Source organism: Empidonax traillii, unplaced genomic scaffold (assembly GCF_003031625.1).
Source record: "Empidonax traillii isolate 1590-97213 ecotype Southwest subspecies unplaced genomic scaffold, ASM303162v1 scaffold808:size486820, whole genome shotgun sequence".
Lineage (NCBI taxonomy): Eukaryota > Metazoa > Chordata > Aves > Passeriformes > Tyrannidae > Empidonax > Empidonax traillii.
Window position 1 is genome coordinate 169,633 of NW_020956001.1, and position 26,723 is coordinate 196,355.

Genomic DNA, 26,723 nt, shown 5'->3' on the forward strand with positions numbered 1-26,723 from the left:
AAGGCAATCCATCTACGTCCTGAGGACCTCGCTGCCACCGTCCAAGCGTGCTTGGCCCCGGCAGATGAACCTCAGGATTAAAGGGTGGGCTCAGTTCCGCGCACACTGTGTCTCACCTAAAAAATCCAATGCGCAGGCTGGAAGGTGGAAAGACCTTCCCCGGTTCTTCGTTCGCGAAGAGACTGGCCATATATGTGTTTCCTAGTTAAAACATGAAATGTTTGTTTTTACTGTATAATACAGGCATTTTTTTCTTTTACTTAAAATGCCAGTTCTGAGCTTCTAAGGACATTAAAATATTTTTTTCCTCTCCTGCCAGGAAATGGGAGGCTACTTTATAATTAATGGCTTAGAAAAAGTTATTAGGATGCTGATTATGCCGAGGCGAAATTTCCCTCTTGCAATGGCAAGACACAAATGGAAAAACAGAGGCCCTGGTTTCACAGAGTATGGTAAGCTAAACAGTTTCCTGCAGCATCCTGGTAATAACTACTTCAGGACAAACAGGAGTCACCATCTGTAGCTGAATTTTGGTAGTTTGTTTTGTTGTAGCTCTTGTATAATGTTTATATTTTTACTACACATAAAAATAAAGGGCAAACAGTACCAGCATGAGGCGGGTGCTTGCCCTGTGGGAGCTGTTTGAGCTGCCCATGCAGAGTGAGGAGATTATATTCCAGGGCTTGCAGTGTGTGTCACCTTTTGTTTCATGGAAGGTGCAGCTAAAACCCTGTCTTCAGTACAAGTCAGTGTAAACCACTGAACTTGTTTCATTGATTTTGTCTATCCGTACTTTGGGATGGCACATTTAGTATACATGAACCAGAGTAACTAGGTTCTTGGCTGTCACCTACCTTTGGTATGTATACTCAGCAAAACCAATTTAAAATTAAGTTTAGAATTAAAGCAGAAAATTTTAGATATGATTTTAAACTCAGGCGTTACCAGCTGCTGATTTGACTGGACCATGGTGTTTGAACATACACTATAGTTCCATACTAGTTTATTTCAAGGCAGTGCTAGATTAAATGGTCCTTTTTGGTTTATTTTTCTTTGTCCTGCAGTGAGTGGCATGGGACAGGACCAGGAAACACTGCTTTAGCGCTGCCACTCAAACACAGAGGTGTGAAAACTTGACCCAGAGTGCAATAAGGAAGAGTATTTGTGTGTTGCTCTATCTTACAGCCAAGGGTTACAGGCAGAATAGTTGAGGCTTGGGTCTTTCTTTTCTTTAAAAACTTATGCATCTTCCAAGCCTCTCAGCAAGTGTGCTGACTGTTCTGAAACAATCGCCCTGCTCTGCTCAGAACTGAATTGAGCTGGTGTGTTTATTTGAAATGTCATAGTGATGCTGAAGTGAATGATCTACCTTGTGTAGATCTACCTTGTCTCAGCCACCAAGTACCAAAGTTTCCCTCATGAATTGTCTCACACCTGCTCAGACACATCAGTGATGCAACCATTTTGTACAGCTCAGGTTGGTCTTGTTATTTTTGCAGGAGTAGTGATGCACTGTGTTAAGGATGAGCACAGTGCAATAAATATGAACCTTCACTACTTGGAAAACGGCTGTGTCATGATGAATTTCATTTTTCAGAAAGAGTTGTTCTTCCTCCCCTTGGGATTTGCTCTGAAGGTAAACAGTGAATGCTTGTGCTTTCTATATTGAATAATTACAGAAGTTCTGTAAAGCATTTTTATTTTAAGTAATGAGAAGAAGCTAATTCCATTTTAAGTATTTTCAGTCCTCCTTCATATTCTGATTGGAGAACAGTAGTCCAGACTGAGTCTATGCCTGTAATGTAACAGTACTTAAAGATGAGGCACATTTGTCAGTAAATACAGAAGTCATTGGTGAAACAGCTTATTTACTTAACCCTAATATAAAAGGACAAGTAGGAAACCATTATTAAAACAAGAATGTTGAATTTAAATGTGAGCTTTAGTATGTGAATGAGGTGCTGAAACTTAAGTGGATTTGTTCTAACAGCCTTCATCAAAAGGCTAAATTACCCTTTGGTTTGCATGAGAATAAATAGTGGCTTTAGGCAAAGGTGAATTAAATTCATGTTTCTAAGTGAGCTTATTCTGTAAAGATATTACCTAAACAAGAGAGGACCTTTAATTTGGAGTGTGCAAGTTTGGAGGTTTTATTTTTTTTCCTTAAATAACCACTCCTTGTATTGGGAGTACTTGTGATCATCATCAGGGTATGAATATCCCCTGCATTACGCTCTAAGCTCCTCAACTCCACAGCATTTTTCAGTTTGCATTGTGGAAAGGCAATTCCAGAGGACTGAGACCCTAAATTATGGGGTGCCTTAGTTCTTCATCTGTATTCTATAGACAGATGCTGTGACCTTCTTTTTCTGATCTTCTGTCTTTCAGGCATTAGTTAATTTTCCAGACTACCAGATTTTTGAAGAGCTGGTCAAAGGAAAGGAAGGTGACACCTTTTACGTGAACTGCGTTACTGAGATGATGAGAGCGGTGGTGGATGCGGGCTGTTTGACACAGCAAAATGTCCTCGAGTACCTGGGAAAGAGCTTCAGAATAAAACTCAGCCTTCCTGAGTGGTACAGCAATGAACAGGCTGCAGATTTCATTTTGAGGTATGTATGTATGCACGTAGGAGTGTGTGAGGCAGTGTTATTGTACTGAATTTATAGGCAGGTGTAAGAGTGCTCTGCCATGTTACATCACCCTTTATTTTGGTTTTTCACCTGTGTTTATAAAACAATAAGTGGCCAGTTTTTGATGGGATTCCAAGATATTATGATGGATCTGTATTTGTGGTGTTCAGAATTATGTATTTTAGTGGACTGGCAGAAGTATTCCCAAAATGGTTTTAGGAGAGGGTGTTAATTGTTATTTAGGCATAAGTGATGAAAAACATAAAGGTTGAGGAAGAGAAGGTAAAAGCTAGGTCTGTGACTGCTTGAGGCTCCGTGTGTTGAACAGAAATACTGCAGATTGTTCCCAGTTTCGTGCAATCGCTGTCAAGTATGAATAATTTTTATCTTTTAAAATGGTATAAAATAGATGCTTTAAAATCTTGCTTCTTCCATGAGATAAGTTAGAAAGCAATGGAAGAATCGCCTTTGAGACTCTCACTGTGACAAGTGTTCAACTAAATATTTTTCTGGTAAAGTATGTGTTTGCTCTTTGAGAGTGTTTTTAGCACATGGAAAGGATCATTCGGGATGCCCAAGTCCTTGAGTACTTCTAAAAAAGTAAATATTCTAGTGGGTGATTTGTTTGGGTTTTGTTTTTTTCCTGTGAGGGTTGTTTTTTTCTCTGATATGGTCTGTACTTCTTATTTGCCTCAGTTGAGGAGATGGAGGAGAAGGAAGAGTGAAACCATTAATTGGGTTGTGCTCTATAAAGACAGAACTGTAACTCACCTGGGCAGAACCTGCCTTCAGAGTTTTGTCTTGCTTTGCAGTGAAGTTGTGAAGGCTTTGCTCAAGGGCAATTTCAATCAGAAGTGAAAAGCCAAAAAAAAAAATCTTACAAGTGGTAATGGAAGGTTGTTGCACTTGTGTTTGGGAGAGCAAGTGATCTCGAGTGTCTTGGAAAGCATTTGACCTGCTTTAGTGGGAATCAGGTGTGGCTTTCCTTTTTTTTTGTTGTGCTAGAGTTACTCAGCCCCCAGTTTTCCACGTGTGGGTTGATAGCAGTGGAGATTTGGACTTTCTGTGGCAGGACACTGATAGTGTTAACAGAAATATTTTGTTCCAGCTCAGGTTTGGGGTGGGATGCATGATGTGGATGTTCATGTGTGTATGATTGGTGTCATAGCTACTGTAAAACAACACAAACCTCATTTGTTGGCTGGCCCCAAATCAAAGAGCTGTTTACATAAACTAGATGCTTATAAGGATATCTAACATGAGAGCTTGTAAAATCAATCTTTCACAAGGTTCAGCTTCTTTTAGGTATATCCTTGACAAAGTTAGACCCTTGAAATGACAAGTTGATAATTTTTCCGCTCAGTTTCTGAGTTATTATTATTATCATTAATTGAAATTTTCATTTCACAAAGGGCAGCTGCAGAAGCTTGTGCCTTGTTAGGCTTTTTATCCAAAAAAATTGGTTTATGATTATTTAGGAAAAACTTGAAGTCAACAGCTAGCACGAAGAGATGGTGTTAGTTGTCCTCCTCCTTCCTCTTCCTTCAGCAAGTGCATCTGCATTCACCTGACGAATAGAACTGAAAAGTTCTACCTGCTCTGTATGATGACCCGGAAGCTGTATGCTTTTGCCAAAGGGGAGTGCATGGAGGATAATCCAGACAGTCTCATGAATCAAGAGGTGCTTACCCCAGGACAGCTTTTCCTTATGTTTTTAAAGGTAAGGTCGTAAGGGATTTAAGCCTATGAATGTAGTGGCCATCCAGTCCGGACCCCACGGTTGACCATGGGGTCAGGAGAAGTGCAGGAGCCAGACTGAAGACCAGGGAGCCTGGATATGGTGTGAAGGATGAGACAGTTCTGGATGTAGTGTTATCAGGCAGCGTAGCTGAGGAAGGCTTGGCTGTCTCACTCTAGGGTACTAAATATGCTGAAGAAAATCCTATACAAAACCTGGAGTAAAGAGCTTCATAACGTTCCAGGGCAAATGAAAGTGCCCCATACAGGGTGGGGAATCTGAGGAAGGAGGAATACCAATCCTTCTGGTGTTTGAGGAGTGTTTCGAAACAGCATTCTTACGTTGTATCGGTTGATACGGGAGTGGTTAAGATCTGCCCTGTAGCATTGCTGCTTTTTCAGATGGCAAATTTGCAAGAAAATAACCAGCCCCTGCCTCTGCCACCTTTCAAAGTGGTGATTCATGATGTTATCATCACTCTCATATCTTTAAATTCTTTGATGGATCAGAAAGTTGATAGCATGCTTCTGACTTACACCATTAAATTATTACTATACAATTACTTTACATACTTATTCCAATTCAGTATGAATTCAGAGTATTGTAGGGATACTTCACTTTAGGATGCAGTGAGGAAATTAGTCCTGTTCAGAAGCTTGATTATCCCATAAAGCTCATTGTCTAATACTAGTTCTCATCCCCAATTAAAGATACTTCAGTGAGTTATTAGATATCTGTACTAATCTTTCTTCTCCCCTTTAGCCCAAATTTTCTTTAGCATTGTTTTGTTGAAAGACTATTAAAACCTCTCTACTACTTGAGTGGTTTGAAAGTGAGTTTGGGGAAGCATTTTAGTGCTATATGGAACAACCACCAGGAACTAGAAAAAGTTGCTTTCCTGCCTAGCCCCATCAGCAGGAGAGTGAGTTAACAGCCCCTTTTTTGAATTCAGAGATCCTAAGTAGTCCAAGTCATACCATGTGCGGTGTATACAGTGGCTTTCACTAAGAATTCAAAGCATTGATGGGTATCTCATGTTTTTTCCCTTATTTCTTTGCTATCTACAATCACAGTAGTGATTAAATTATGGATAAGACAGAAATCCAGTCAACTATCTCTGATTGTCTCAGCAACATTTAAATATCATATTCCCACGGATTTTGAGTTTGAGCATCTAAAGATTATTTTGCTTTGTCACTGTATTTAGCAGAGTTATTATTGTGGTCAGATTATATGTACAGTTTCTGCATCAGATTTTTTTTGTGCTTTATGGATTTCTGTTATTGTGCTGCATTTGCCAGACTCATCACCAGTCTGGATGGAAGTGATTGCTAAGCTGTTGGGTGGGTGTTTTCCTTGCAGTTCTGTGTTGACATGGTACCATCAGCATTTTGACGAAGTCAGTGTGGGAAATAAGGCTGGAAAACTGTCAGTTCCTTAAAAGTTGTCCATTCTGATTTCAGAGGACTTCTGTAGCATGTGCAGCTGAGGATGAAGTTCTAATATGAGCCTTTATTTTCCTGTTTTAAATTTAAATTCTCCCTTTTAAACTGTAGGAGAGGCTTGAAACCTGGCTGCAATCTGTTAAGTTTGTTTTGGAGAAAAGAGCGGAAAAGGCAGAGATCAGCCTAAACACAGACAGCTTGGTGAAGGCATTCAGCCTGGCACCAGACTTCACCAAGCCATTTGAATATCTTCTTGCAACTGGCAATCTGCGATCTAAAACCGGTAACCTGCAGGCTTAGGAAGCCTTTTTTCTTTTTTCCTATATTGACAGAATGAGGAACAACATAAAACTGAGCTCTTAACTTCTTGTAGGCAGACACTGTTCACTGTATCTGAATTAGTGGAAGGGGTTTGAGGAAAGATATGGTTGAGGAAAAAGTAGGATTTCTCCACAGGCACAGGCATTGTGCATGGTATAAAAACAGGTTAGTTATTAAAGCAAAGACTCTATCCAGATAAATAGTTGAAACTAAATTTAGCATTGTCCAATACAGCAACTGTATTTTGATTTGTTTTCACAAAGGTTATTTCTTCTAACTTAGAAGGTGCTATGTAAGACAAAGAAGGGACGTTTGATAACCAGAACTGCCCCATTAGTCATGTGAGTTTAAATGGAAAGAAACTGTTTCACTAGCATATTTCAAATTTATCTGATGCTTCCCTGAAGTGTCTAGTATGACAAGGTTGTACTGTTGTAATAGAGTGCCACTACAAAATTATATTAGAGTAAAAGGCTGCAGAATTTTGGTAAAATGTACCAGCTGCAAATTCCTGGTTGCTTCACTGGGAATTACTTCATGTGTTTGTGGAAGGAACTGGATTTTAAGCAATAGCTTGGAATTTAAAGTCTCTAGGTCTCTTATGGATCACTGAGTTGCATGTGCCTCTCTTGGTAGGATCCACAGCGAGCATCTTTATGGCTTGTCAGTGAAAAATAAGAAACTGCCTTGTAATATCATATTGCATTTGTTAAAGCTGGATGACGTGACATATATCTCAATTTTGTTCCCAAGGCCTGGGCATGTTACAGGACAGTGGTCTCTGTGTGGTGGGGGACAAGCTGAATTTCATCCGCTACCTTTCCCACTTCCGCTGCATACACAGAGGGGCAGCGTTTGCCCAGATGAGAACTACAACTGTGCGCAAGCTGCTGCCCGAATCCTGGGGGTTCCTGTGCCCTGTGGACACCCCAGATGGAGAACCGTGTGGTCTGATGAACCACATGACAGCTGTGTGTGAAATAGTGACAGAGATGGTGCCCGTGACAGACATTCCACCTTTGTTATGTTCCTTAGGTATGTTGTATTGGCTTGATCATTTAAGGAAGCAGTCTCCCTTTTTACCTCACTGCCCTGCAAATCTGTATCGGGGAAAGGTTCTCCACATAGCATCACAGTACACTGCTAAGAAGGTGAAATCAAACTGAACCTGTACTTATCGTGCTTCTGCTTGGTAGACCTGTCAGCCTTTTGTAGAGTGTAAAGTTCAGCATAAATGTCTCCAAGCTGTGCTGTAGAGTGAAGATCTTCACTGAAGCACAAGGAATTGCACAGTACAAGGTCTAAGAAACTGGACTAAGCAGTAGCTTTGTAATGCTGCTGGTGACTTGAACTGCAGCACACTTGTGATTGCCACAATAATGGGAATCCTTATTTCAGTCAGAAAAATGGAGAGGGGAATGGCATTCTTAGCTGTGAATGCTTTGTATTTTCCAGTAAATACTCCATGGCTTTTTCCTGAATTTTTTGATGTCTCAGAAAGCTTTTTGGCATGGATTGAGACTTTGTGCTGAAATAACTTCTGTGTTTTGTTTGCTCTTTTGGCTGTTCCTTCTATCAACCTCCTCTTCTCACAGGTGTCACCCCCATTGATGAAACTCCAAGCAAGCCTTATGCAGAGTGCTACAGAGTTGTGCTGGATGGCTCTGTGGTGGGCTGGGTAGAGAGGGAGCTGGCTCCTGAGATTGCAGAAACCCTCCGCCGTTTCAAGGTTGTTCTTGCTTTAAATGTTTCTTAGCTAAACATCCTCAATATGCAGTGGTCAAAAATAGAGATATTTGGAACTTTTTAGTCTTCCATGTATTTATTTATTTTTATTAACCTGACCCAATAAGTTATCTTTAGCTGTATATTAATATTGGGGCGGGCTTTTCTGTTTTGCTTTTCTGTATCCATATGTTTCATATGTTGGTTTGTGAAGTCATAATTTTTAAAACAAAGTATTTTTCTTGGAAAAAAAAAGATAGACATATTCTGTCCTTTTCTTGGTAGAGATTTTCTAGAAGTATTTTTAAGATTTTTTTTTCTTGTTTTTTGTTAGTGGCTACACCTGTGATTGACATTTTCATTGTGTAACGTGTTGGATGCGGTTTAACTAAACCAGTGTTGGTTTGTGTTTCCAAATTGGTATTTCTTTGCACAGATAACACAAGAGAAAAGATTTCCTGGACGGGCAGAAGTGGTCCTTATCCCAATGACAGGAAAACCCAGTCTGTATCCTGGATTGTTCATTTTTACTACGCCTTGCCGGATGGTGCGGCCTGTCAGAAACCTGTTCTATGGAAAGAATGAATGGATTGGTACTCTGGAACAGGTCAGGTTTGCATATTTCCATGTTACAGAGCTTTCTGGAATCAAAAATGGGTTTGGAAAATATTTGTGAAAGGAGCTGGGGATGGGGCATAAGGAGCTTGCGCTGAAGGGCTAGAATAGTTGGCAAAAGGGTTTTTCTCACCTTCTGCTAATTGGTTTCTGGTAAATGTGTTAGATGGACTGTAGAGATCTTTTTGAGATCTTGAAATCTGCTATCAGTATTAACTTTGTGAAGCTTTAGAGGTGAAGGATTGCTGTCTTGTGTGTACTGTGTCACCTTGTGTTACATCATGTTCTCCAAATTGCCATGGACAGCCACACAGGGGATTGCTGGGAAGCTTGCCCATTTGGAACAACTAATATGGGAGACAGAAAGGAGGACAAGTTACTGCAGTTTTGTATTTCCAGTCTTTCTTTCCTTGCATCTAGTCTGTGATTGGTGATCAGCAGTTTCATAGCTGTCTGATTTTTCTTGCCTGCTAATACACTAAGGTGCGGACGACAACCCCAGCTAAAAATGAAATGGATAAAAAGCCATTGGAGGTGGCTTTGTTTTGCTACCTTCCCTTTAAAAGAAGGAAGTGAACAAGCATTGTCCAATTCAATGGTTGCAGATCTTCATGAATGTGGCCTCGCAGGAGTCAGAGGTGGTGCCCGGAGTGACCACTCATCAGGAACTCTTCCCTCACAGCATTTTGAGCGTGGTGGCCAACCTCATTCCCTTCTCTGATCACAACCAAAGTCCACGAAACATGTACCAGTGCCAGATGGGTAAGTGCTGTAGTACTCAGTGCCCCAAGTCCCTAGGCAAGGAAGAGGGTGGAAAAAACCTCTCTCATATGTCTATTCCAGTTTGTCTTCCCACATACCCAAATAACAGCTCTTCCCAGACATTGTTTCAGCATTAAGGTTGATGAACAGCCATTTTTTTCATAGCAAAGCAAATGGATTCAAGTTAGTCATCTTAGCTGCCTTCCAGTGGGTAGTCCTAAGTTGTTGCCTTCCTTAAGCCTTTAGTAAGTTTTGTGTAGTTTTTCTTAAACTATTAGTTGAGTTTATTCTTAGACTACTTTTCTTAAACGTTTTCTTTGATGTTGTTGATCATTTGGAGAAGCAAAGAGCACTGCAGCAGCTGTTTGGTGATGTGTCTGACAGCTGTGCTGCCAACAGTCCTCCCGTCCCCACAGCTGGTGGGTGACCTGCTTCTGACTGGTACCTGCAGTAACAGTGCTCTGCAGTACTTGGGGTGAGGTTTCCTTGTCACCTTTTCTCAAAGAGTGACAGCTGTCGTGACACCGCAGCTGTTGAGAGGACATTTGCTGGGCATCTGTTGCAAGGGAGTAATACAGCACTGTGGCAACAGAGTGGGGGTTTTCTGAAAACTACTTGACAAAGATTTAAATGAATTTGTTTGGTTGTCTGAAGGAAGTTGGGGTAGGGTATGGAGTTTCAATCAGCTGATTTGCAAGAAGCTTATTAAAAAAAAAAAGGCTAAGAGAAAGTGTGTGAGTAGGGACTTGAGGAGAGCAGGTCTCATTTACCTCATTAACATCTCTAGTATATTGAGTTTCTAACAGTATTATTAGAAAGATGTCCTTAAAGCACAACCACTTTTTCATACTTTCCTGAAAGTACCAACGTGTGACTATGTTTAAAACTCTTTCCTCACCAGTATATTTATACTGCAGGAACAAATGCTTTTTTGCCTGGAAATATGTAACATGTGCCTCACTATGGGAAACCCTGAGGAGAAGACAGACACACCCCTCAAAAAACCAAATCAAACACAAACAAAAAAATATCCCCAGCTAAGCAAAACCAAAACCACCACACCAACCATAGTGGGAATTTTGAAACTGCAAAAAAGAAAACAAAATAAAAATAGCCCTTATAAAATGATATGAAAGGAAGTGGATATTGTGGTTCATAGAAAATTTATAGCTAGGCTTTGGGCAGTTACTAAATTCCAAGGGGTTGAAGATTGATAATCCCTCTGAAGTTTAAGTATTTCCACCTTTTTTCCTAACAAGATACATGGAGGATGAAATGTACAATAATTTTGAAATGGTCTTGAAAAAATACAAGTTTCTTTCCTCCTTTCCTCCTTCTTTCCTCCCTTCCTTCTAGGAAAGCAAACCATGGGGTTTCCAGTTTATAACTACAAGGATCGCTCGGATAACAAGCTGTACCACCTTCACACTCCCCAGAGCCCTCTGGTGCGGCCCAGCATGTACGACTATTATGGTATGGACAGCTACCCAGTCGGCACCAATGCCATCGTAGCTGTCATCTCCTACAGCGGCTATGACATGGAAGATGCAATGGTAAGCTACCAAAAGGAAAAATCCTGCTGTTCTGTGGAAGAATTTGATGGAGAGGGGAGACTGGGAAGAAGGATGGGTAACCTAGCTGAGAAGACCTTGGTTTCTGTTTGTGGTAGCCCTCACACTTTTTGGGCAGATTCAGGAGCACGCTGGTTAAATGTTGTTACAGCAGGTAATGCTGGAGGTACTGGGATTAGAGCAGAGCTCCCTTGTGCAATGCAGTGGGCTTCCACCATTGAAAAATACTGGGGTTACAGGAGGCTTAAGCCTTTTGGAATGGTGACTTGCTTTGTTTAGGAAGGCAGTGTTCCATAATGATCTGATGCTTACCTTGTAAATGCTTTCTTTTTTGAAGTTACTAGCAAGTCTTTAACAAGCCTTTGTTTCTTCTCTTTAGATTGTGAATAAATCTTCCTGGCAGAGAGGGTTTGCTTTTGGAAGTGTTATCAAGATGGAGAGCATTGACCTTTCCCTTAAAGCCAGCAGGGCAGGTGATAATTTAGTGTTTGGCATCAGGCCTGGTGATCCAAACGTCATGGAGAAGCTGGATGCTGATGGACTGCCTTTTGTTGGGTCTATTCTACAGCCTGGAGACCCATTCTACAGCTTCATGAACCTCAACACAGGGGAGACCTTTACAGTGTACTATCCGTAAGTACTGCTTTTCTGTCCTGGCTCTGCTCACCAGGTGATGAGAGCAGTTGCCCCTTTTCCTCCAGGTGTTCCCTTTTCTCCTGGTGTCCGTGTCTTAACAGAGACCATGAAGTTCGTGCTGTAGGCGACTCCTACGCATGTATCACATCTGTTCTCTAAGCCAGTGTGTGCTGCAGAGCTGACTTGTCCCAAGAGGAGTATCTGAGGCGGATGAAAGGAAAGCGCTTGCAGAAGTGTTTTGCTGTGTCCCAAGGATTTCCCCTCTGCCCACGCCACCTACTTGCTTTCTGTAGCTTTTTGTCAATTGTATAAGATGTTCTGTCTAAAAAAAACCCCCAAAGGAACACCAAACAAAAAAACCAAAACGAAGTGCCTGATCCCAGAGGCTTGCCAGAAAACCTTGCAAGAAAGTTGTTTCAGGATTAGGAGTACAAAGAGCATTTTTATTAACATTTCAGATTCTGCAGAATATTAAAATACGTCATCTACGCCCCTCCCTACCCCTGGAATATTTTGGGGATAAATTTTGTAAGGTTTTTGAACTTCAGTTGAAAGAAGGATGCTGGGGCTTTCATTAAAATCCCTTTAATTCTTTCTGGAAAGCAAAAACATTGACAAAACCTAATGTTTTTAAGTGCATCCTGCACTCTCAATTGTCTGTACAACTTCAGGTTGTCCATGTGTCCCTCTACAGCACTGACAGAGTGGGGATAGTCCTGTGTAATTACTCACATTGTGAAGGCAAATTAGTTTGAGAAGCACTTGCGTGACAGAGTAACTGGCATTACTGGGAAGGCCATTGTTTATTACTTTGTAACAGATGCTGCCCTGGCTGCACTGGGGAGTCTGCTGTGGACTCGCAGAATTAGTCAATCTGGTTGTAGAGCAGGACTAGGAGACTCGGCACATTATCATGTGGAGGTGTGTAAGCTTAGCCTTGTCTTCTGGTTCTCCTACCCCACAGTGCAGCTCCCCAGCACTCTCATACTAGCCTGGCCTTAGTTCAGATTCCTTATCCAGAGAGCCATTTTACCTCTGTAACATTCAGCTTTTGTTCGTTCTCAGTCCTGATGAGGTAATTATTCAGGTTTCTACAGAGAGATGAGGCTTCCAGTTTTCAAGTCTTGGCTCCTGCTCCAAATTTGCCCCAATGGCTTAGAGCCCTTAAGGGGGAGTTCCCTTTACTGTCCTAAGTGCCTCTTATGCTGCTAGACCATAGGTGTGGGCTTGGGAGGACAGAACCTTTGACTTCAAAAGTTTGAACAAGCTTGGAAGAGGCTAATTGTGCTGATTTTTCCTGGGGTAGAGTTAATTTTCTTCACAGTGGCTAGTGTAGGGATGTGTTTTGGAAACTTGCAGCACAGTTTTCTCTCTCTTTTTTTTTTTTTTTTTTTGATGGCCTGTCCTGGTTGCATGTGGACAACAAAATAATAGCTTTGATACAGGAATTAAACTTAGGTACAGGCCTTCCACAAACACTGTGTTCATTAGGACTTCAGAGGAGAAAATTAGCCTTGTCTTATATTGGGACAAAATGTATTTTTTAGCTGTTGTCTCCAAAATAAGTGGAGAGTTTGGGCTGAAAGCTCTATAACAACAATTAAGCCTGCAGCAGACACCTAGCACGTGGAATATCAGGTTGAGGCCTCATCTGGAGAAGGAACACACCCCTGAACAAGGCACTTACTAGCAAAGCTCACACTTTGCCTTCCCTTTCTGATCTGAACTTTTGTCTCTGCTAAAGAACTGAACCCAGTTCTTTATTTTGGTATCCCATCAATATGGTGTTGGTTTATTGGGAGTAGGGAGAGGGACTGGTGCCTTAACACAAAGGAAATTACACTGGTTTCTCAGATACAAAGTGTGATACAGATGAACCAGATTTAAATGATCTTTATTTCAAATCATGGGTGGCATGCTGACCTGAAAGTTGTAGCTGAATGGGATTTGTGAGATGCCCAAATTCTTACATGGTCTGATTACCTTTGCCACTGAATAATACTTTGAAGAATGCTTGTGTTTCCCAGCTATCCCAAGGCATTTTATAAGAACTATGAAGTGGTTTTGGTTTTTTGCTCTATTTTCCTTTCCTAGCTAAAAATCCTTGACATGCCTGACACTTGCTGTGATTGTTTTTCCACCTACACAGGAATAAGGAAGTTGGCATTGTAGACAACGTCAGATTATGCAGTAATGACCGTGGCACGGGAAAATTCAAGAAGGCTTGCATCACTGTGAGGGTTCCCCGAAATCCAACTGTTGGAGACAAATTTGCCAGCCGCCACGGACAGAAAGGTATCCTGAGCCAGCTCTGGCCAGTTGAGGATATGCCATTTACAGAGAATGGGATGGTTCCAGACATCCTCTTCAACCCTCATGGCTTTCCCTCCCGTATGACCATTGGAATGTTGATTGAGAGCATGGCGGGGAAGTCGGCAGCACTGCATGGTGTCTCCTATGATGCCACTCCCTTCACCTTCACAGAGAAGAAGTCTGCCTTGAAATACTTCGGTGAGACTTTAGTGAGCGCAGGTTATAACTTCTTTGGGACAGAAAAGATGTACAGCGGCATCAGTGGCCTGGAGCTGGAGGCAGAGATCTTTGTGGGAGTGGTGTACTATCAGCGCCTGCGCCACATGGTCTCGGACAAATTCCAGGTGAGAACAACGGGACCCCGAGATGCTGTCACCAACCAGCCCGTCAAGGGGAGGAACGTGGAAGGTGGGATTCGCTTTGGTGAGATGGAGCGGGATGCTCTGCTGGCTCATGGCACATCTTTCCTGCTGCAAGACCGTCTGTTCAACTGCTCTGATGGCTCCATAGCCTACGTGTGCACAAGCTGTGGCAGCATGACATCTCCTGTGCTGGAGAAACTGCCCAACTCCTCTCTGGCGAGCAGCAGGAGGTACTCCTGTTCAGTCTGCAGTGAGGTGGACTCCATTGAGGTTGTCCCTGTGCCCCACGTCTTCCGTTACTTTGTGGCGGAGCTGGCAGCCATGAACATAAAAACAAAGCTCAAGGTGGAATAGCTTTGTCCTCAGCACAGCAGTGCTGCTGCTTGGAGGAGGCATGTGTCATCCTGCCCTTGCCCCTGAGAGTTTCAAGTGTTGAGTCAATTCTCAGGTTCTTCAAAGTTTTGCAAGTTTAATTTGATGTTTGTATTGAGATGGGGTGGTCGCCAAGCTGTATGGAGAGGAAACGTGGCTCTGTTGAAGTTAATTTGCATTTCCTAAAGGCTCACTAGCTACCAAAAAGTGGTGTATGGAAATCAAGCAATATTGCTGCTCCCACTAGGCTCCTGGGTTGAGAGCGGTGGGGTTCTTTGTTCTTTGAGTGCTGGCTGAAGCTGAAGAGATGAAGAGGTCATAAAACAGCATGAAGTGGATGCTGAAAATGACAAAAAAATAGATATATTTTGGGTTTTTTGAAGAAAAATCTTTCAAAAACCTATGCCTTAATGATGTCTATGTGGTAAAGTGATTGGACATGTTTTCTTTTGCTTTATTATCATACATGTGCCTTGACCCACGAGGAAGAAGGCACTAAGTTCTGCTGCATGAAGCCGCAGCCTTGACTGTAAGTAACCACGGTTGCCCTGTCAGTCGTCTCCTGGGAGTGTTTGGTGTGGCCAAGCCCAGCTTCTATCTTGGTGTAGCACCACCGTGCTGGGGTTGGGTGGTTTTCTTTTTGTTTGCTTGTCTCTGGCTGAAGAAGGAGAAAGCAGAGGCCTTTCCAACCTCACTCTGACCCTGACTCGCGCTCCTGCAGCGTGGGCACCGTGGGGTGGGAGGGAGCTCATCGTGCCCCCTCAGTGCACAGCAGCCGCTGCCTGGCTGCCAGCCAGCCCTGTCCCAGGCACCCTTCATTCTCCTCCGCCCCCCCGGCCGCCGCGGGGCAGAGCTGGTCAAAAGTTCCTTGGTACATTTCTACATCACCTGCCGTCAGCGTCGCGTTGGGGCCGGGAGAGTGCTCAGGGCCCGGCGGGGCCAGGGCGGCGCTCCCAGGGCTTGGCGGGCGGCGGCAGGCGGGAGGCGGTGGGGGTGTCCCCCGTGGGCGAGGCACGGGGGCGCCGCACACCCGGCGGCTCCCGCCCGCTCCGCACCATCCGCAGCACCTCGGCCAAGGAGGCGGCGGGCGGCGGCTCCGGGACCGGGACCCGCTCCATGGCGGGGTCGGGAAGGAGCAGCGGCGGGGCGGGGCGGGCCGTACCACCGGCGGGGGGGAGGGCGGTACTACTGCGGCGGGGGGAGCCAGCCCCGATCCCGCAGCCCTGGCGGGGGGCGGCGCAGCAGGTGCCGCCGTTGAGGGCTGAGCCCTCGGCAGCCCCACGGCCCGAGCCGCCATGGAGGTGCCCCGGGTGCTGCTGGCTGCCGCTCTGCTCCCGCTGCTGCCCCGTGAGTATCCAGCAAGTAGCCCCATCACAGCCCCGGGGGCTGACAGGCCGGATGCCATCTGGCCTGTGTGTGAAGAATGAGCACCACCGGGGTGGCAGCCGTGCTGGGTGGGATGTGTGAGGGGTGCAGTGCTCCTAAACCCTGTCTCCCCCAGTCAGCAGGGCAGCTGTGCCGCTGCCCACCATGGCCCCACCACTGAGCATGGTGGTGGCTGGGCAGCGCCGGCAGCTGGTGGTCTGTGTGGTGATCGACTTGGCTCCCAGCTCCGGCCACGCTGTCTGGATCTCCAGCGGGAATGGCAGCGTCCTACCGTCCTTTGCCTACGGGGCCTCTCAGGAGGATGGTGGTACCGTCTGCTCTGTCTCTCTCCTTTCCAACGACCCCTTGGCCGAGGGAGAACTCGCCTGCCATGTCGGGGCCAACAGGACCTCCCCATCCCACAGCTCCAGCCCCATTCGCATCACGGGTATGACCCTGCTGCCAACCCTCCTGCCTGCCTTGCCCATTGCTGCCCAACTTGGTGGGTGCCCTGGTGGCCCCCAAGGAGGGGGGTGCCAGGGTCTCTGGGAGCAGGGAGCAGGTGTGAGGCCCTGTGGGCCAACGTTGCTGCCTTGATTGGCAGGCACAGGAAGGGGTTTGTGGCCAGCCCTGCCGCACACCTGGTGCTGGGCTGCCAGCGTTTCCCCAGCTGCTCTTTCATCCCACAGGCAACGAGGAGGTGACAGAGCTGTGTCCTGGTAGCACAGCCGGTAAGTCTCCAGCCCTACCCTGGTGGGAATGTCAGTTACCAGGGAGAAAACCCTGCTGAGCTCCTGGCAGGGGCTTGACTGCAGCTGTGGGGTGGTTGCGATGGCTTTTCTCAGAGTGTCAAGGGATTTGGTGGGAAGAATGGGGAAGGTGGGTCAGAGTCAGCCTGCGCTCAGGGACAGCATGAGTGTGACATGAGGTGACTCTGGGAAATACAAGGCTCCCAAATCCCCCAGAACCTGGACCTATGGCAGGACTAGAAAGGATGTGGGGGCAGTGGCGTGTCTGTGGCAGTCGTCACCCCCACCCTTCCATTGCAGTGTTCCCGGACCATGCCTTGGCAGCTCTGCTCATGGCTGTTCGGGTGGTGCTGCTGAAGGTCGTGCTCTCAGATGCCCTCCTCACCTCCATCCTCCTTGCCCAGAGCTGAGGGCTTGGCAGATGCCCACCCTGAGGGGTAAGTCCCCTAGTTTCGGCCTAGGGGTGTGAAAGGCACCCAAAATACTCTGGAGACTGGAGACAGAACCCCCAAATGCAGGAGGGAGGGAGAGAGCCAGTGTCGTTTGGGGAGGTGCAGGGTGGGAATCTTTTACTGGGGAGACAAGAGAGAGGGGCTGCCATGTTTCTGTGGGTGGCAGGGCCCCGGAATTATCTGGAGGATGGGAAGGGTCCCCAGGGTACCCCGGAGGGAAGGTTCCCAGAATTCCAGGGCAGGGAGGGACCGGGGGGGCGGCCGTTCCGCACCGGGGCCACGTGGGCGCTCGGCGGGACCGCCCGGCGGGGCGCGCGCCGCCGGGATTGGTGGGCAGGGATTGGTCGCGAGGGCCACGCGCGCCGCCGGGATTGGCCGGCGCCGCTCGGTCGCCATGGTTACCGGGCGGGGCGCGGCGGGAGCGCGCCCCGGAAGCGGAGCCATGGCGGCGGCGGCGGGGGCAGCGCTGCTGGTGATGCTGATGGCGGCGGCGCTGGCGAGGGGCGACGACTCGGACTGGGTGCGGCTGCCCAGCAAGTGCGAGGGTAAGCGGGGCCGCGGGGAGCCGGGGGGATCGGCCGTCGCCCGCTGTCTGCTCGGGCCGGGGGTGCGGGGCTGCGCCACTGCGGGCTGCCCCTCTGCCCGCCTCCTGCCCGCGGGCACCGCTGTCCCCGGTTCGTAGCTGGGTCTGCTCGTCTCTGCTGCTTACAGTTCGTCTCCGCGATGCTTCCTTCCTTAGCAGTTCCTTGGTTCACAGGCAGTCCGGGGCAGGTTTTGACGGACATTTGCTGTTTGCTGCGGCTTCCTCTGCCTTTGCTGTGTAGGGACATGTGGAGCTGGACAGCAAAGAGAAAACAAAGAAATATGGACCTCTTTACAAACCTTTCCCTTCCGGGGAAGCAGCTCTGGAGACACTGATGTCCGAGCTCTGCTGTGACATCTCCATCTTCAGAGAAGCATCAGAGCGAGCACTGACCACACTCTGCTCCTCTTCCTGCCCAGGCTTGGAACCTGTGTCAGCGTGCAGCAATAGCTGTGGGCAGCACCTGGATAACTGGACCCAGCAGTGAGCACGCCTGGCATGTGTGGGGACAATGCAGCAGGTATGGTGTGGAAAGGGACATCTTCAAGGCCTGAGTCCAGAGGGGCTGCAGGAAGGAATGCTCATCTCACCTGAGAAATGGCCACAGACACCTCTGGCCCCTGGTGCCAGCAGAGAGAAGATCGTGCAGGAGGTGCACACAGGGCTTCTCAATACAGGCATGGGAGCTCGGGAGAAGCCACCTTGCTCTCCTCCTGCCTGTGGCACGACCCTCTGCTCACATCATTGCCGGGACAAGACACAATGTCTCATTGCTGCCGCCAGACCGCTCCTGCTAGGGCTTGGCCCTTCTCCTAAAGTGGGGCTTTAAGAAGAGGTGCTCCTGACAAACAGGAGCCCGCAGCAGAGGATAAAACTTTCTCCAGCCTCCTGCAACCCTAGTTTTGGGGAAGCAAGGGCCACACCATGCCTGGTTTCCATCCATCTGACAGAGTACCCGCTTTTGACCCCTCCACATTTCCAGTTGTAAACACCTGAGATATTTCTCCTGCTCTCTTTTTCTATAGCTCTGTTGAACTTTTTTTTACAGAAGAAATAAAGCTTATTTTTTAGTTTTATAAAAGAAACCCTGCACTGTGTTCTAAAGCTGTTGGTGCTGTGGTCTCTGCAGCAGTGTTGCTGGAGCTCATGGCCTCTCTGGCAGTGGCACAGTCCATAGCCACACCTTGTCCACTGGGCCCTGCCAGCTGCTTGGTCCCCAGCACAGTCCCCAGAGCACTGAGGGGACCATTACCAGGTGGGATGTTCTGTGGTCACGAGGAGAAACTATGACCCATGCTGGGACATGCATTGCGAAAAGATCCTGTCCTCTTCCAAGAGGAAGAGAGAGCTTGTGTCGCGGAGGTAGAAGCTTCAGGAGGAAACCTACAGGCAGAACTGGCCCTGTCTGACTTCCCAGCTGTGCTGTAGCGGCTGGCTTACACTGAAGCATTGTTTTGGGTGTTCCTGCTTCAGGAGTTCTCCAGCAGAAGCGGTTGAACCGTTCCTGGTTATTTCTTTGAACAGCCAAGGTGTGTTTGGTGTGCCTGGCTCCTGGTGCTGGTTCCTGCTGCTGTCCCAGCTGCTCTGTCCCACTGCCCACGTTCAGAACAGTGACACCCCCTAACTTGCCTGTGCTTTCCTCCCTGCAGTGTGCAAGTACGTGGCTGTGGAGCTGAAATCCGCTTTTGAGGAGACTGGCAAGACCAAGGAGGTGATTGACACCAAGTACGGCTTCCTGGACGGGAAGGGCTCTGCCGTCAAGTACACCCAGTCGTAAGTGGGAGTGGGACGGGGTCTCCTGCTGCTGTCGCTGCCTGTGGTCTGCAGAGCTGGGGGCTTTGGGAGGCCGTTCCTGGGGGGCCATGCTAAGCCTGAGCCCTCATCTTCATGCAGGGACATACGGTTAATCGAGGTGACAGAGAACATCTGCAAGCGGCTGTTGGATTACAACCTGCACAAGGAGAGGAGTGGCAGTAACAGATTCGCGAAGGTGAGGGTTGTCCTTCAGTTCCCTGCTCCTAAATGTCCCTTGTCCATCCTGCACTGCCAGGGTGACAAACCATGTTCGTTCTTCCCATCCTCTGGATTCCCTGGCAGTGCCCAGCATGAGAGGCCATGCTGCCCCCCAAGTCAGGTATGGGGTGCTGTCCCTGGTGGCGGTGGGCAGGCTTCTGCCCTCGCCTGCATGGACAGAACCAGAGGCTGTCTTCCTGTTGGTTTTGGAACCATGTTTGCAGAGGGGGACTTGTTGCCACTTGAACTCCCTTCTGGTAATGCTGATGCCCCAGGGGCCTGACTTTCTCTGGCTTGAACGTTCCTGCATTGCTGGGCAGGGTTGTATGGCTGATACTGGGAGGGGAGAGCGGGAGCCTGGCAGGAGGAGCACCACCTGACCAGGCAGTGCTGCTCCTTCAGGGCATGTCGGAGACGTTCGAGACCCTGCACAACCTGGTGCACAAGGGCGTCAAGGTGGTGATGGACATCCCCTACGAGCTGTGGAACGAGACCTCCGCTGAGGTGGCTGACCTCAAAAAGCAGGTACCCAGACCAGTGGGATTGGCCCTCAGTAGATTCTGTGACCTGGTGGGCCAGAGTAGAAGGGGAAGAGAGTCTGGGGGTGCACTGCTGGAAGCGGGTTGTTGGCAGGACCTGCTGCCCTGGTCCTGCCGCACCAGGATGTGTCTGGAGCTGGGCTCTCCTCTCTGCCTAGTGTGACGTGCTGGTGGAGGAGTATGAAGATGTGATCGAGGACTGGTACAGGCATCACCAGATGGAGGATCTCTCCCAGTTTCTCTGCGCCAACCATGTGCTAAAAGGAAAGGACACAAGTAAGTCCTGGCTGCTGCGAGGGGCTGTGCAGGAGTGCTAGGAAGGGCAGGGGAGCCTTGTCAGGGCACAGGGAACCCTGCCTCTCCCTCAGAGCCCACTCTGCCCCTCTTTTCCTCAGGCTGCCTGGCAGAGAAGTGGACTGGCAAGAAGGGTGACTTGGCAAGCGTGGGGGAGAAGCAGAGCAAAAAAAAGAGTGGGAAGAAGAAGAAAAAGGACCAGAAGGATGAGAGCGCGGGAGCTGCCAGCCTCCTGGACACAGGGGAGGCCTTGGAGGAGGGGGTCCAAGAGAAGGCTCCGCTCACCCACAGCCCGGCTGATGAGTTGTAGACACACAGCCCCAGCCGCCGGGGCTGCCCGCTCCGGGGTTTCAACCTGCTGTGCCTGTGGGTACCAAAGGAAAAGGGACTTGTAACCCGGGGGAGACCAGAGCGCCCGGCTCTGCCTTGTCGGCCTGGGTGCCATGCTGCGATTAGGTGTCACGGAGCCGCGGACTCAGCCCTGTTGTGCCTCCCTGCCGGGGGCTTCAGCTCCGGGAGGCCGCGAGTGCTGCCCCGGCGCCGTCTCTTCGCACCCAGCCGAGACTGTAAATAAAGACGTTTTCCCCGGAGCCGCCGCTGCCGGCCCTGCTTGGCCCGCGGTGCCGGGGCAGGCGCAGCTCCTGCCGCGGGCGGGAGCGGCGGGGCCCGCGGGGGGGCGGGCCCTGACCCCGCGGGGCGAAGGTCGAGGCCGTGGGGGGCGCGAGGCGAGCGGTGATTGGCAGGGCCGGGGGCGGGGATTGGCGGGCGCGGCGCGGATTGGCGGGGCTGCGGTGGAGGGGCGTGGCTCCGGGAGAGGCGCGGTCGGAGCGGCGATTGGCGGGCGGGCGGGGGCGGACACGCCGGCGATTGGCGGGCGGGCCGGGGCGGGGTCTCGCGGGGCCGCGAGGGCCGTGTCGGCGTCCGGGTCGGTGTCGGTGCCGGGGTCGGTGTGGGCTCGGCGGGATGGTGGACAGCGTGTACCGGACGCGGTCGCTGGGGGTGGCGGCGGAGGGGCTGCCGGACCAGTACGCGGACGGGCAGGCGGCCCGCGTGTGGCAGCTGTACATCGGGGACACGCGGAGCCGCACGGCCGAGTACCGCAGCTGGCTCCTGGCGCTGCTCCGCCAGCACCGCTGCCGCTCCGTCCTCGACGTGGCCTGCGGCACTGGGTGAGGCACCGAGCCCCGCGCACGCCTGCCCTGCTAGGTGTCCCTTCCCGCTGTCCGGGGTTGCCCGGGGGCCTCCCTGCCCTCGGCCATCCCCAGTGTCCCACTCCCTTGAAGCCCCCACTGCCCCCTCAGCTCGGTCCCGCTGACAGCCGTGTCCTCAGGGTGGACTCCATCATGCTGCTCGAGGAGGGCTTCCAGGTGACCAGCGTCGACGCCAGCGACAAGATGCTCAAGTACGCGCTGAAGGAGCGCTGGGAGCGGCGCAAAGAGGAGCCCTTCGACCGATGGGGTGCGGGGGCTGTGGGGACCGGGAGGGGCGTGGGGACACTGACACCCCACCCCAGCGCAGGGGACTCTGCCCTATGCCCCTCTCGTGTACTGTCTCTGGCCCCTCGCAGTGCTCAGGCCCCTCATCTGGGGTTGTCACTGGCTGGATGGCCTTGTTGCAGGGACAGGCAGGGACCTGCTGGTGCCAGCTGCTCGGGAAACCCAAGCCATGGTTCTTGCCTGCCTGGCTGCTAGCCACAGGCTAGATCCAGTACCTGCAGGGACCAGGGAAGGGCTAGGTGGTGCTGGGATGGGGTCTTGCAGGCGGGGAAGGCTGTTGGGTGTCCCTGCCCTCATACATTTCCCTGTGCTGCAGTCATTGAGGAGGCCAACTGGCTCACACTGGAGAAGGACCTGGAGAAGCCTGGGGATGGATTTGATGCAGTCATCTGCCTCGGCAACTCCTTTGCACACCTGCCTGACTTCAAAGGTGAGTTGGAGGCAGGGGAGGGGAGGGGGAGTACCTATGCACGTGTGCACACCGTCTCCTGTAGGCTGAGAATGTGCCCTAACTCCTGCCCTTAGCGGGACAGGGGATTACATGCAGTGGAGCTGCTGTGTCATGGTGCATCTCCAGGGAAGCTGAGAATGTGCCCCAGTTTGTGACATGAGTTGGCCCATTGGGTTACATGGTGGCAGTGGAGGAGGTGTATGCATTTATGTCACAGCTCTGGCAAGGCTGGAGGCACACCCAGACTCGTGCCACAAGTGGGGTGGTGGGTTCCCCATGTGGTGTGCTCTGCCCCTGCATGGCTGAGAATGTGCCTGAGCTGATGCCATGGGTGGGGCTGCGGGTTCTCCAGCCTGAGACTGGGGGGGGGGGGGGGGGGGGGGGGGGGGGGGGGGGGGGGGGGGGGGGGGGGGGGGGGGGGGGGGGGGGGGGGGGGGGGGGGGGGGGGGGGGGAAATAGTAGGGGAAGGGGTATATGTGTGTGTCTACATGGGTAAAAAGGGGCCTTATGGGCTGTGCCATGGGGTACAGCCAGTGCCTGGAGACAGCACCATTTCCTCCCCAGGGGACCAGAGTGACCACAAGCTGGCCCTGAGGAACATTGCCAGCATGGTGCGGCCCGGGGGTGTCCTGGTCATTGACCACCGCAACTACGATCACATCCTGGCCACGGGCTGTGCACCGCCTGGCAAAAACATCTACTACAAGGTGGGTGGCTGGCAGACCCTGCCCCATCCCAATCCCCTCTGCCCCAGCCCCATGGCCCCAGGTGGGGCAGGCAGCAGGGCTGTGCCCAGGCTGGGGGCTACTGAGCCATGCTATGGTCTCCCAGAGTGACTTGACCAAGGACATCACCACTTCAGTGCTGCTGGTAAACAACAAGGCACACATGGTGACCCTGGACTACACGGTGCAGGTCCCCCCCACTGAGGCGGGGGCAGACCCGGAGCTGAGGTGAGAGGGGCTGCAGAGGTGGCTGCCGGCAGGGGAGTGGCTGGCACTGTGCCCCACTGTCCCTGGGCCTCACCAGCATTGCCTCCTTGCAGCAAGTTTCGGCTCTCATACTACCCGCACCGGCTGGAGGCCTTCACAGCTCTGCTGAAAGGTGCCTTTCAGGGGAAGTGCCAGCACAGTGTCCTGGGCGACTTCCAGCCCTACACGCCAGGACAGGCCCATGTGCCCTGCTACTTCATCCACGTCGTGAAGAAGACAGGCTGAGGGGGCCATGGAGGTGGGACTGTGGTGGCTGAGAGCTGCGAGCAGCTCTGGGGATGAGCAGGGGGTGGGGACATTGCTGAAAGATGCCTGGGAGATGCCTCTCTTTAATCAAGAACACTTGTGAGAGCTACTGGAGATCATGGTCCGTGTGTCCCTGTATGGGCAGGGTATGGGGCAAGGGGGACAGCCACAGCCTGTGGGGAAGGAGGTGCTCAGCCTGGGGGAACCATGGGGTGGGTGCAGGTGCAGTTTCACCTCCAAGCCCCTAGCTGCAGGGGCCAGACATGCCTGTGGTATGGGGTTTGGGGGCCCCCTTGAAGTGGAGACAAGGGTGAGCTGTCTCCCAGGTGGTTACACATCCCTGAGGAGCCCACTGCAGCACTGCTCACAGGAGTGTGCTGCAGCAACCTGTTATCTACCCTGCACCTCTCAGGCAGGTGCTGACTCCTTGACACCTCTCAGCCCCATCCTGGGGGTACCCAACCCCCCCACCAGGGTTCTCACATTGGAGCCTCCACCAGTGTTTTTGCTGTGGCTGCAGCTCCCTCCTTTTCACCCCGGGGAAGATGTGGTGCTCAGATCCAGTAGCACAGTGCAGTGTGGTCAGGGACAGCTCTGCCCAAACACGCTAAGCTGCCAGAGCTGGAGCAACCGGGCTCCAGGCACGCACCATCAGCAGCTTCACATGTGGAACGCCAGGAGCTGCTAAGGGGGCCAGTCCTTCGCTGAGGAGCTCAGTGGGGAGCAGGCCCTCACAGCCACACCCCCTTGGCCCGGGGATTCAGCTGCCAGCAGGCTCAGTGCCGACAGCAGCGGGGCACAGCTCGGGGCAAAGCTCGGCCCCAGCAACCCCTCGGGCTGGGGCACACGTGGGTCCCTGGCTGGGCGTGGGGCTGCCCCAGGGCTGCAGAGACTGGACGGTGGCAGCTGCCAGCCAGCTGGGGGCCAGAGCTCAAGGGCCATTTGTTTGGCACCCTTGGTAAAGGCTGGGAAACCAGGCATACAGACACGTTGCTGCCAGCAGCTGCTGTGAGGCTGCACAGGGAGGTGAGACAGAACTTGCAGGGGGGTCTGGGCCAACTGGTGCTCAGCACAAGTTAGTGCAGACAAGGCAGCTCCAGGCTGCTCCAGCCAAGGTTTGAGTATTTCCAAGGCTGAAGCCCTCTGTGACAAGTTTTCCTCTTATCCACTTGGAATTTCATTGCTGCCACTTGCCCCCCTTGCCTCATGTCCTGTCACCCAGCACCTACAGGAAGCACTGGGCTCCCTCTGCAAAGGGAGCTCAGCTTCCAGCAAAGCAAGCCCCATTCCCTCAGGTTCTCCTCATCCACCATGAGCTCCAGCCATTCTAGTGGGATGACAGTGGTCCCAGCCTGGCTTGCAGATGTGCTCCCCACTCTACCTGCAGGACAATGATTTCTCTGCAACACCCAGCCCACCCAGGGGCTTGCAGGGACCTTCCTGAGCCTACAGCCAACATCAACAAGCAACAACTTGAGGTCAGGCAGTGAATACCTAGTGCTGTATTTTATTCAGAGACTACATTAAGTTCAGGCCAGCTGGAGCAGCAGCATCCTGTTGCCTTCCAGCCAGCAGCCCTCACTGGGGAGGGGCTGACACCCCAACAAGCAGCTGCCTCCAGTCCTGCGCTTTGGTGTCAAACTGGACGCAGTTTGAGGCTGGCTCACCTACCAGTGCCCTGTCACCCATGGAGACACTCCCATGTTGCCCACAACCATGGGATACAGCTTCCTCCCCCGGAGGAAGTCATCCATGCTCCCAGCAGCTACCATGTGCTGCGCCAGATGAGAGGGACCTTACAGAACCTGCCACCCTCCTGGCTGAGCAGAGCAGCATTTCCATCAGGCTTTGGCTCAGGAAACTGCACAGCCACTATTTCCACCCAAGCTCGAAAGAAGGGGGCCCAGGAGACATCAGAGAAGAGCATGTGGGTGGCCTTTTTGGGCCTGTTCTCATCAGTCCTCCAGTCCCAGCTTTGCTGAGCATTAGCAGGCTGCAAACTTCTGCTGGATGAGTCTGTACCTGAGCAGCTCCTGCTCAGAGACTGATGGCTGCAACCTCACAGCAGCCTGCAGAAAGTCTTCCATGGTCAGGATCAGAGCAGAGCTCTCAGTATCCAGCCCTGAACAAGAGAAAGAACAGGAAAGGGCTGAGAGGCAAATGAAGGGGCGTCTGGCAAGATCCAACAGCCCCACTCTCCAGCCACCAGAGACTGCAACGAAAACCTGTCTCATTCCTTCCCCCTGAGGCCAGCCACTGGAAGTGAAGATGACCACATCTGTCGAAACTGCCTGCCAGCCAGTAACCCAGAGCCCAGCACTGTAGTTCCAAAGCTGACGAGAGTCTTCTCACACAGCCCAGTGGTAACCCTCCTCTCTGCCCCTTTGCTGGGTTGCTCCAACATGTGCAGCAAGTAAGGGCAGGGCTCCTACCTTCCTCAATCCATTCCACCTTGCGTTTGACAGCGCACATCATGGCGTCGGAGCACAGTGCGTAGATGTCTGCTCCTGTCAGCTGAGCTGGGCATTTTTCTAGGATGGTGGTGAGATTCACAGAAGGATCCAGTTTAAACCTGCCAAGAGAGAAAAATGCAGGTGTAAAAGCCACATTAAAAGCAGACCAGGAAAGCTGTGACAGCCAGTGTGACTGGGCATGAAGAATCAGAGAACTCATGTTCAGCTGCTTCCAGACTGTGCTCTGCATGCTCAAAAAAAAAAAAAAGTATTAAAAAAAAAATCAAAGTTTATTGCTTTTTTTCAATACAGTCACCTCTTTTGAAACTTTCCTGCAGCAAGGTCCTCTCTCCAGAACCAAAGGCAACTTTGAATCACAGCATCACAGTACAGCATGGTCTGGGTTGGAAGGGACCTTAAAGACCATAGAATCATAGAATCATAGAATAGATTGGGTTGGAAAAGACCTCCAAGATCATCAAGTCCAACCCCTGATCCAACTCCAATTACTATATCATGGCACTAAGGGCCACATCCAATCTCTGCTTAAAAACCTCCAGGGATGGTGAATCCACCACCTCTCTGGGTAGGCCGTTC

General features: G+C 50.5%; 5 protein-coding genes across 9 annotated transcripts in view; 4 read left to right on the forward strand and 1 right to left on the reverse strand.

Annotated features, from left to right (window-relative positions):
• POLR1B (RNA polymerase I subunit B) overlaps positions 1-15,044 on the forward strand; it is a 17,529-nt gene extending 2,485 nt beyond the window's left edge. The window contains exons 4-15 of the mRNA XM_027901733.1: positions 320-452; positions 1,500-1,636; positions 2,389-2,612; positions 4,182-4,353; positions 5,928-6,099; positions 6,891-7,172; positions 7,733-7,866; positions 8,299-8,469; positions 9,083-9,239; positions 10,596-10,792; positions 11,190-11,443; positions 13,596-15,044. Coding sequence (XP_027757534.1) covers positions 320-452; positions 1,500-1,636; positions 2,389-2,612; positions 4,182-4,353; positions 5,928-6,099; positions 6,891-7,172; positions 7,733-7,866; positions 8,299-8,469; positions 9,083-9,239; positions 10,596-10,792; positions 11,190-11,443; positions 13,596-14,475 — 2,913 coding nt within the window. The 3' untranslated portion in view covers positions 14,476-15,044. The remainder of the gene's footprint in view (positions 1-319; positions 453-1,499; positions 1,637-2,388; positions 2,613-4,181; positions 4,354-5,927; positions 6,100-6,890; positions 7,173-7,732; positions 7,867-8,298; positions 8,470-9,082; positions 9,240-10,595; positions 10,793-11,189; positions 11,444-13,595) is intronic.
• Positions 15,045-15,731: 687 nt separating this feature from the next.
• Positions 15,732-20,008, forward strand: PTCRA (pre T cell antigen receptor alpha). 5 transcript variants are annotated; one of them, XR_003573238.1, is made up of 6 exons: positions 15,732-15,840; positions 15,995-16,306; positions 16,548-16,589; positions 16,908-17,044; positions 18,062-18,285; positions 19,999-20,008. XR_003573238.1 is itself a non-coding variant. In XM_027901737.1 (5 exons), the coding sequence occupies exons 1-4, from the start codon at positions 15,789-15,791 to the stop codon at positions 17,015-17,017; spliced, it is 516 nt and encodes a 171-aa protein (XP_027757538.1). In that variant the 5' UTR covers positions 15,732-15,788; the 3' UTR covers positions 17,018-17,044; positions 18,062-19,120. The 5 variants fall into 5 exon arrangements, 4 of the variants coding, with proteins under 4 accessions (XP_027757538.1, XP_027757541.1, XP_027757539.1 ...); XM_027901737.1 differs by lacking the exon at positions 19,999-20,008 and having other exon boundaries at positions 18,062-19,120; XM_027901740.1 differs by lacking the exon at positions 19,999-20,008 and having other exon boundaries at positions 16,932-17,044; positions 18,062-19,120.
• Positions 17,453-21,075, forward strand: CNPY3 (canopy FGF signaling regulator 3). The gene is made up of 6 exons (XM_027901735.1): positions 17,453-17,604; positions 19,292-19,415; positions 19,536-19,632; positions 20,058-20,180; positions 20,353-20,470; positions 20,590-21,075. Exons 1-6 carry the CDS (start codon positions 17,454-17,456, stop codon positions 20,796-20,798), a joined length of 822 nt encoding a protein of 273 aa, XP_027757536.1. The 5' UTR covers position 17,453; the 3' UTR covers positions 20,799-21,075.
• A 291-nt stretch (positions 21,076-21,366) lies between these two features.
• GNMT (glycine N-methyltransferase) lies at positions 21,367-23,787 on the forward strand. Its single transcript, XM_027901736.1, has 6 exons — positions 21,367-21,657; positions 21,819-21,946; positions 22,301-22,414; positions 23,000-23,142; positions 23,267-23,388; positions 23,481-23,787. Exons 1-6 carry the CDS (start codon positions 21,452-21,454, stop codon positions 23,650-23,652), a joined length of 885 nt encoding a protein of 294 aa, XP_027757537.1. The 5' UTR covers positions 21,367-21,451; the 3' UTR covers positions 23,653-23,787.
• A 1,359-nt stretch (positions 23,788-25,146) lies between these two features.
• Positions 25,147-26,723, reverse strand: part of PEX6 (peroxisomal biogenesis factor 6) — a 24,364-nt gene continuing 22,787 nt past the window's right edge. Inside the window, exons 16-17 of the mRNA XM_027901734.1 lie at positions 26,106-26,245; positions 25,147-25,795 (exon numbers count right to left, since the gene is read on the reverse strand). Of these exons, the coding sequence (XP_027757535.1) occupies positions 25,659-25,795; positions 26,106-26,245 (277 nt within the window). The 3' untranslated portion in view covers positions 25,147-25,658. The remainder of the gene's footprint in view (positions 25,796-26,105; positions 26,246-26,723) is intronic.

What these genes read in the sequence shown, in the direction of transcription:
- PTCRA (XM_027901737.1), top strand. Translation starts at nt 15,789, where the DNA reads ATGGAGGTGCCCCGGGTGCTGCTGGCTGCCGCTCTGCTCCCGCTGCTG. An exon ending in TCTGCTCCCGCTGCTGCCCC is followed by an intron (nt 15,841 to 15,994) that starts GTGAGTATCCAG and finishes TGTCTCCCCCAG; the next exon opens with TCAGCAGGGCAGCTGTGCCG. An exon ending in CAGCCCCATTCGCATCACGG is followed by an intron (nt 16,307 to 16,547) that starts GTATGACCCTGC and finishes TTCATCCCACAG; the next exon opens with GCAACGAGGAGGTGACAGAG.
- CNPY3 (XM_027901735.1), top strand. Translation starts at nt 17,454, where the DNA reads ATGGTTACCGGGCGGGGCGCGGCGGGAGCGCGCCCCGGAAGCGGAGCC. An exon ending in TGGCTGACCTCAAAAAGCAG is followed by an intron (nt 20,181 to 20,352) that starts GTACCCAGACCA and finishes CTCTCTGCCTAG; the next exon opens with TGTGACGTGCTGGTGGAGGA. An exon ending in GCTAAAAGGAAAGGACACAA is followed by an intron (nt 20,471 to 20,589) that starts GTAAGTCCTGGC and finishes TCTTTTCCTCAG; the next exon opens with GCTGCCTGGCAGAGAAGTGG.
- GNMT (XM_027901736.1), top strand. Translation starts at nt 21,452, where the DNA reads ATGGTGGACAGCGTGTACCGGACGCGGTCGCTGGGGGTGGCGGCGGAG. An exon ending in GGAGCCCTTCGACCGATGGG is followed by an intron (nt 21,947 to 22,300) that starts GTGCGGGGGCTG and finishes CCTGTGCTGCAG; the next exon opens with TCATTGAGGAGGCCAACTGG. An exon ending in ACACCTGCCTGACTTCAAAG is followed by an intron (nt 22,415 to 22,999) that starts GTGAGTTGGAGG and finishes TTTCCTCCCCAG; the next exon opens with GGGACCAGAGTGACCACAAG.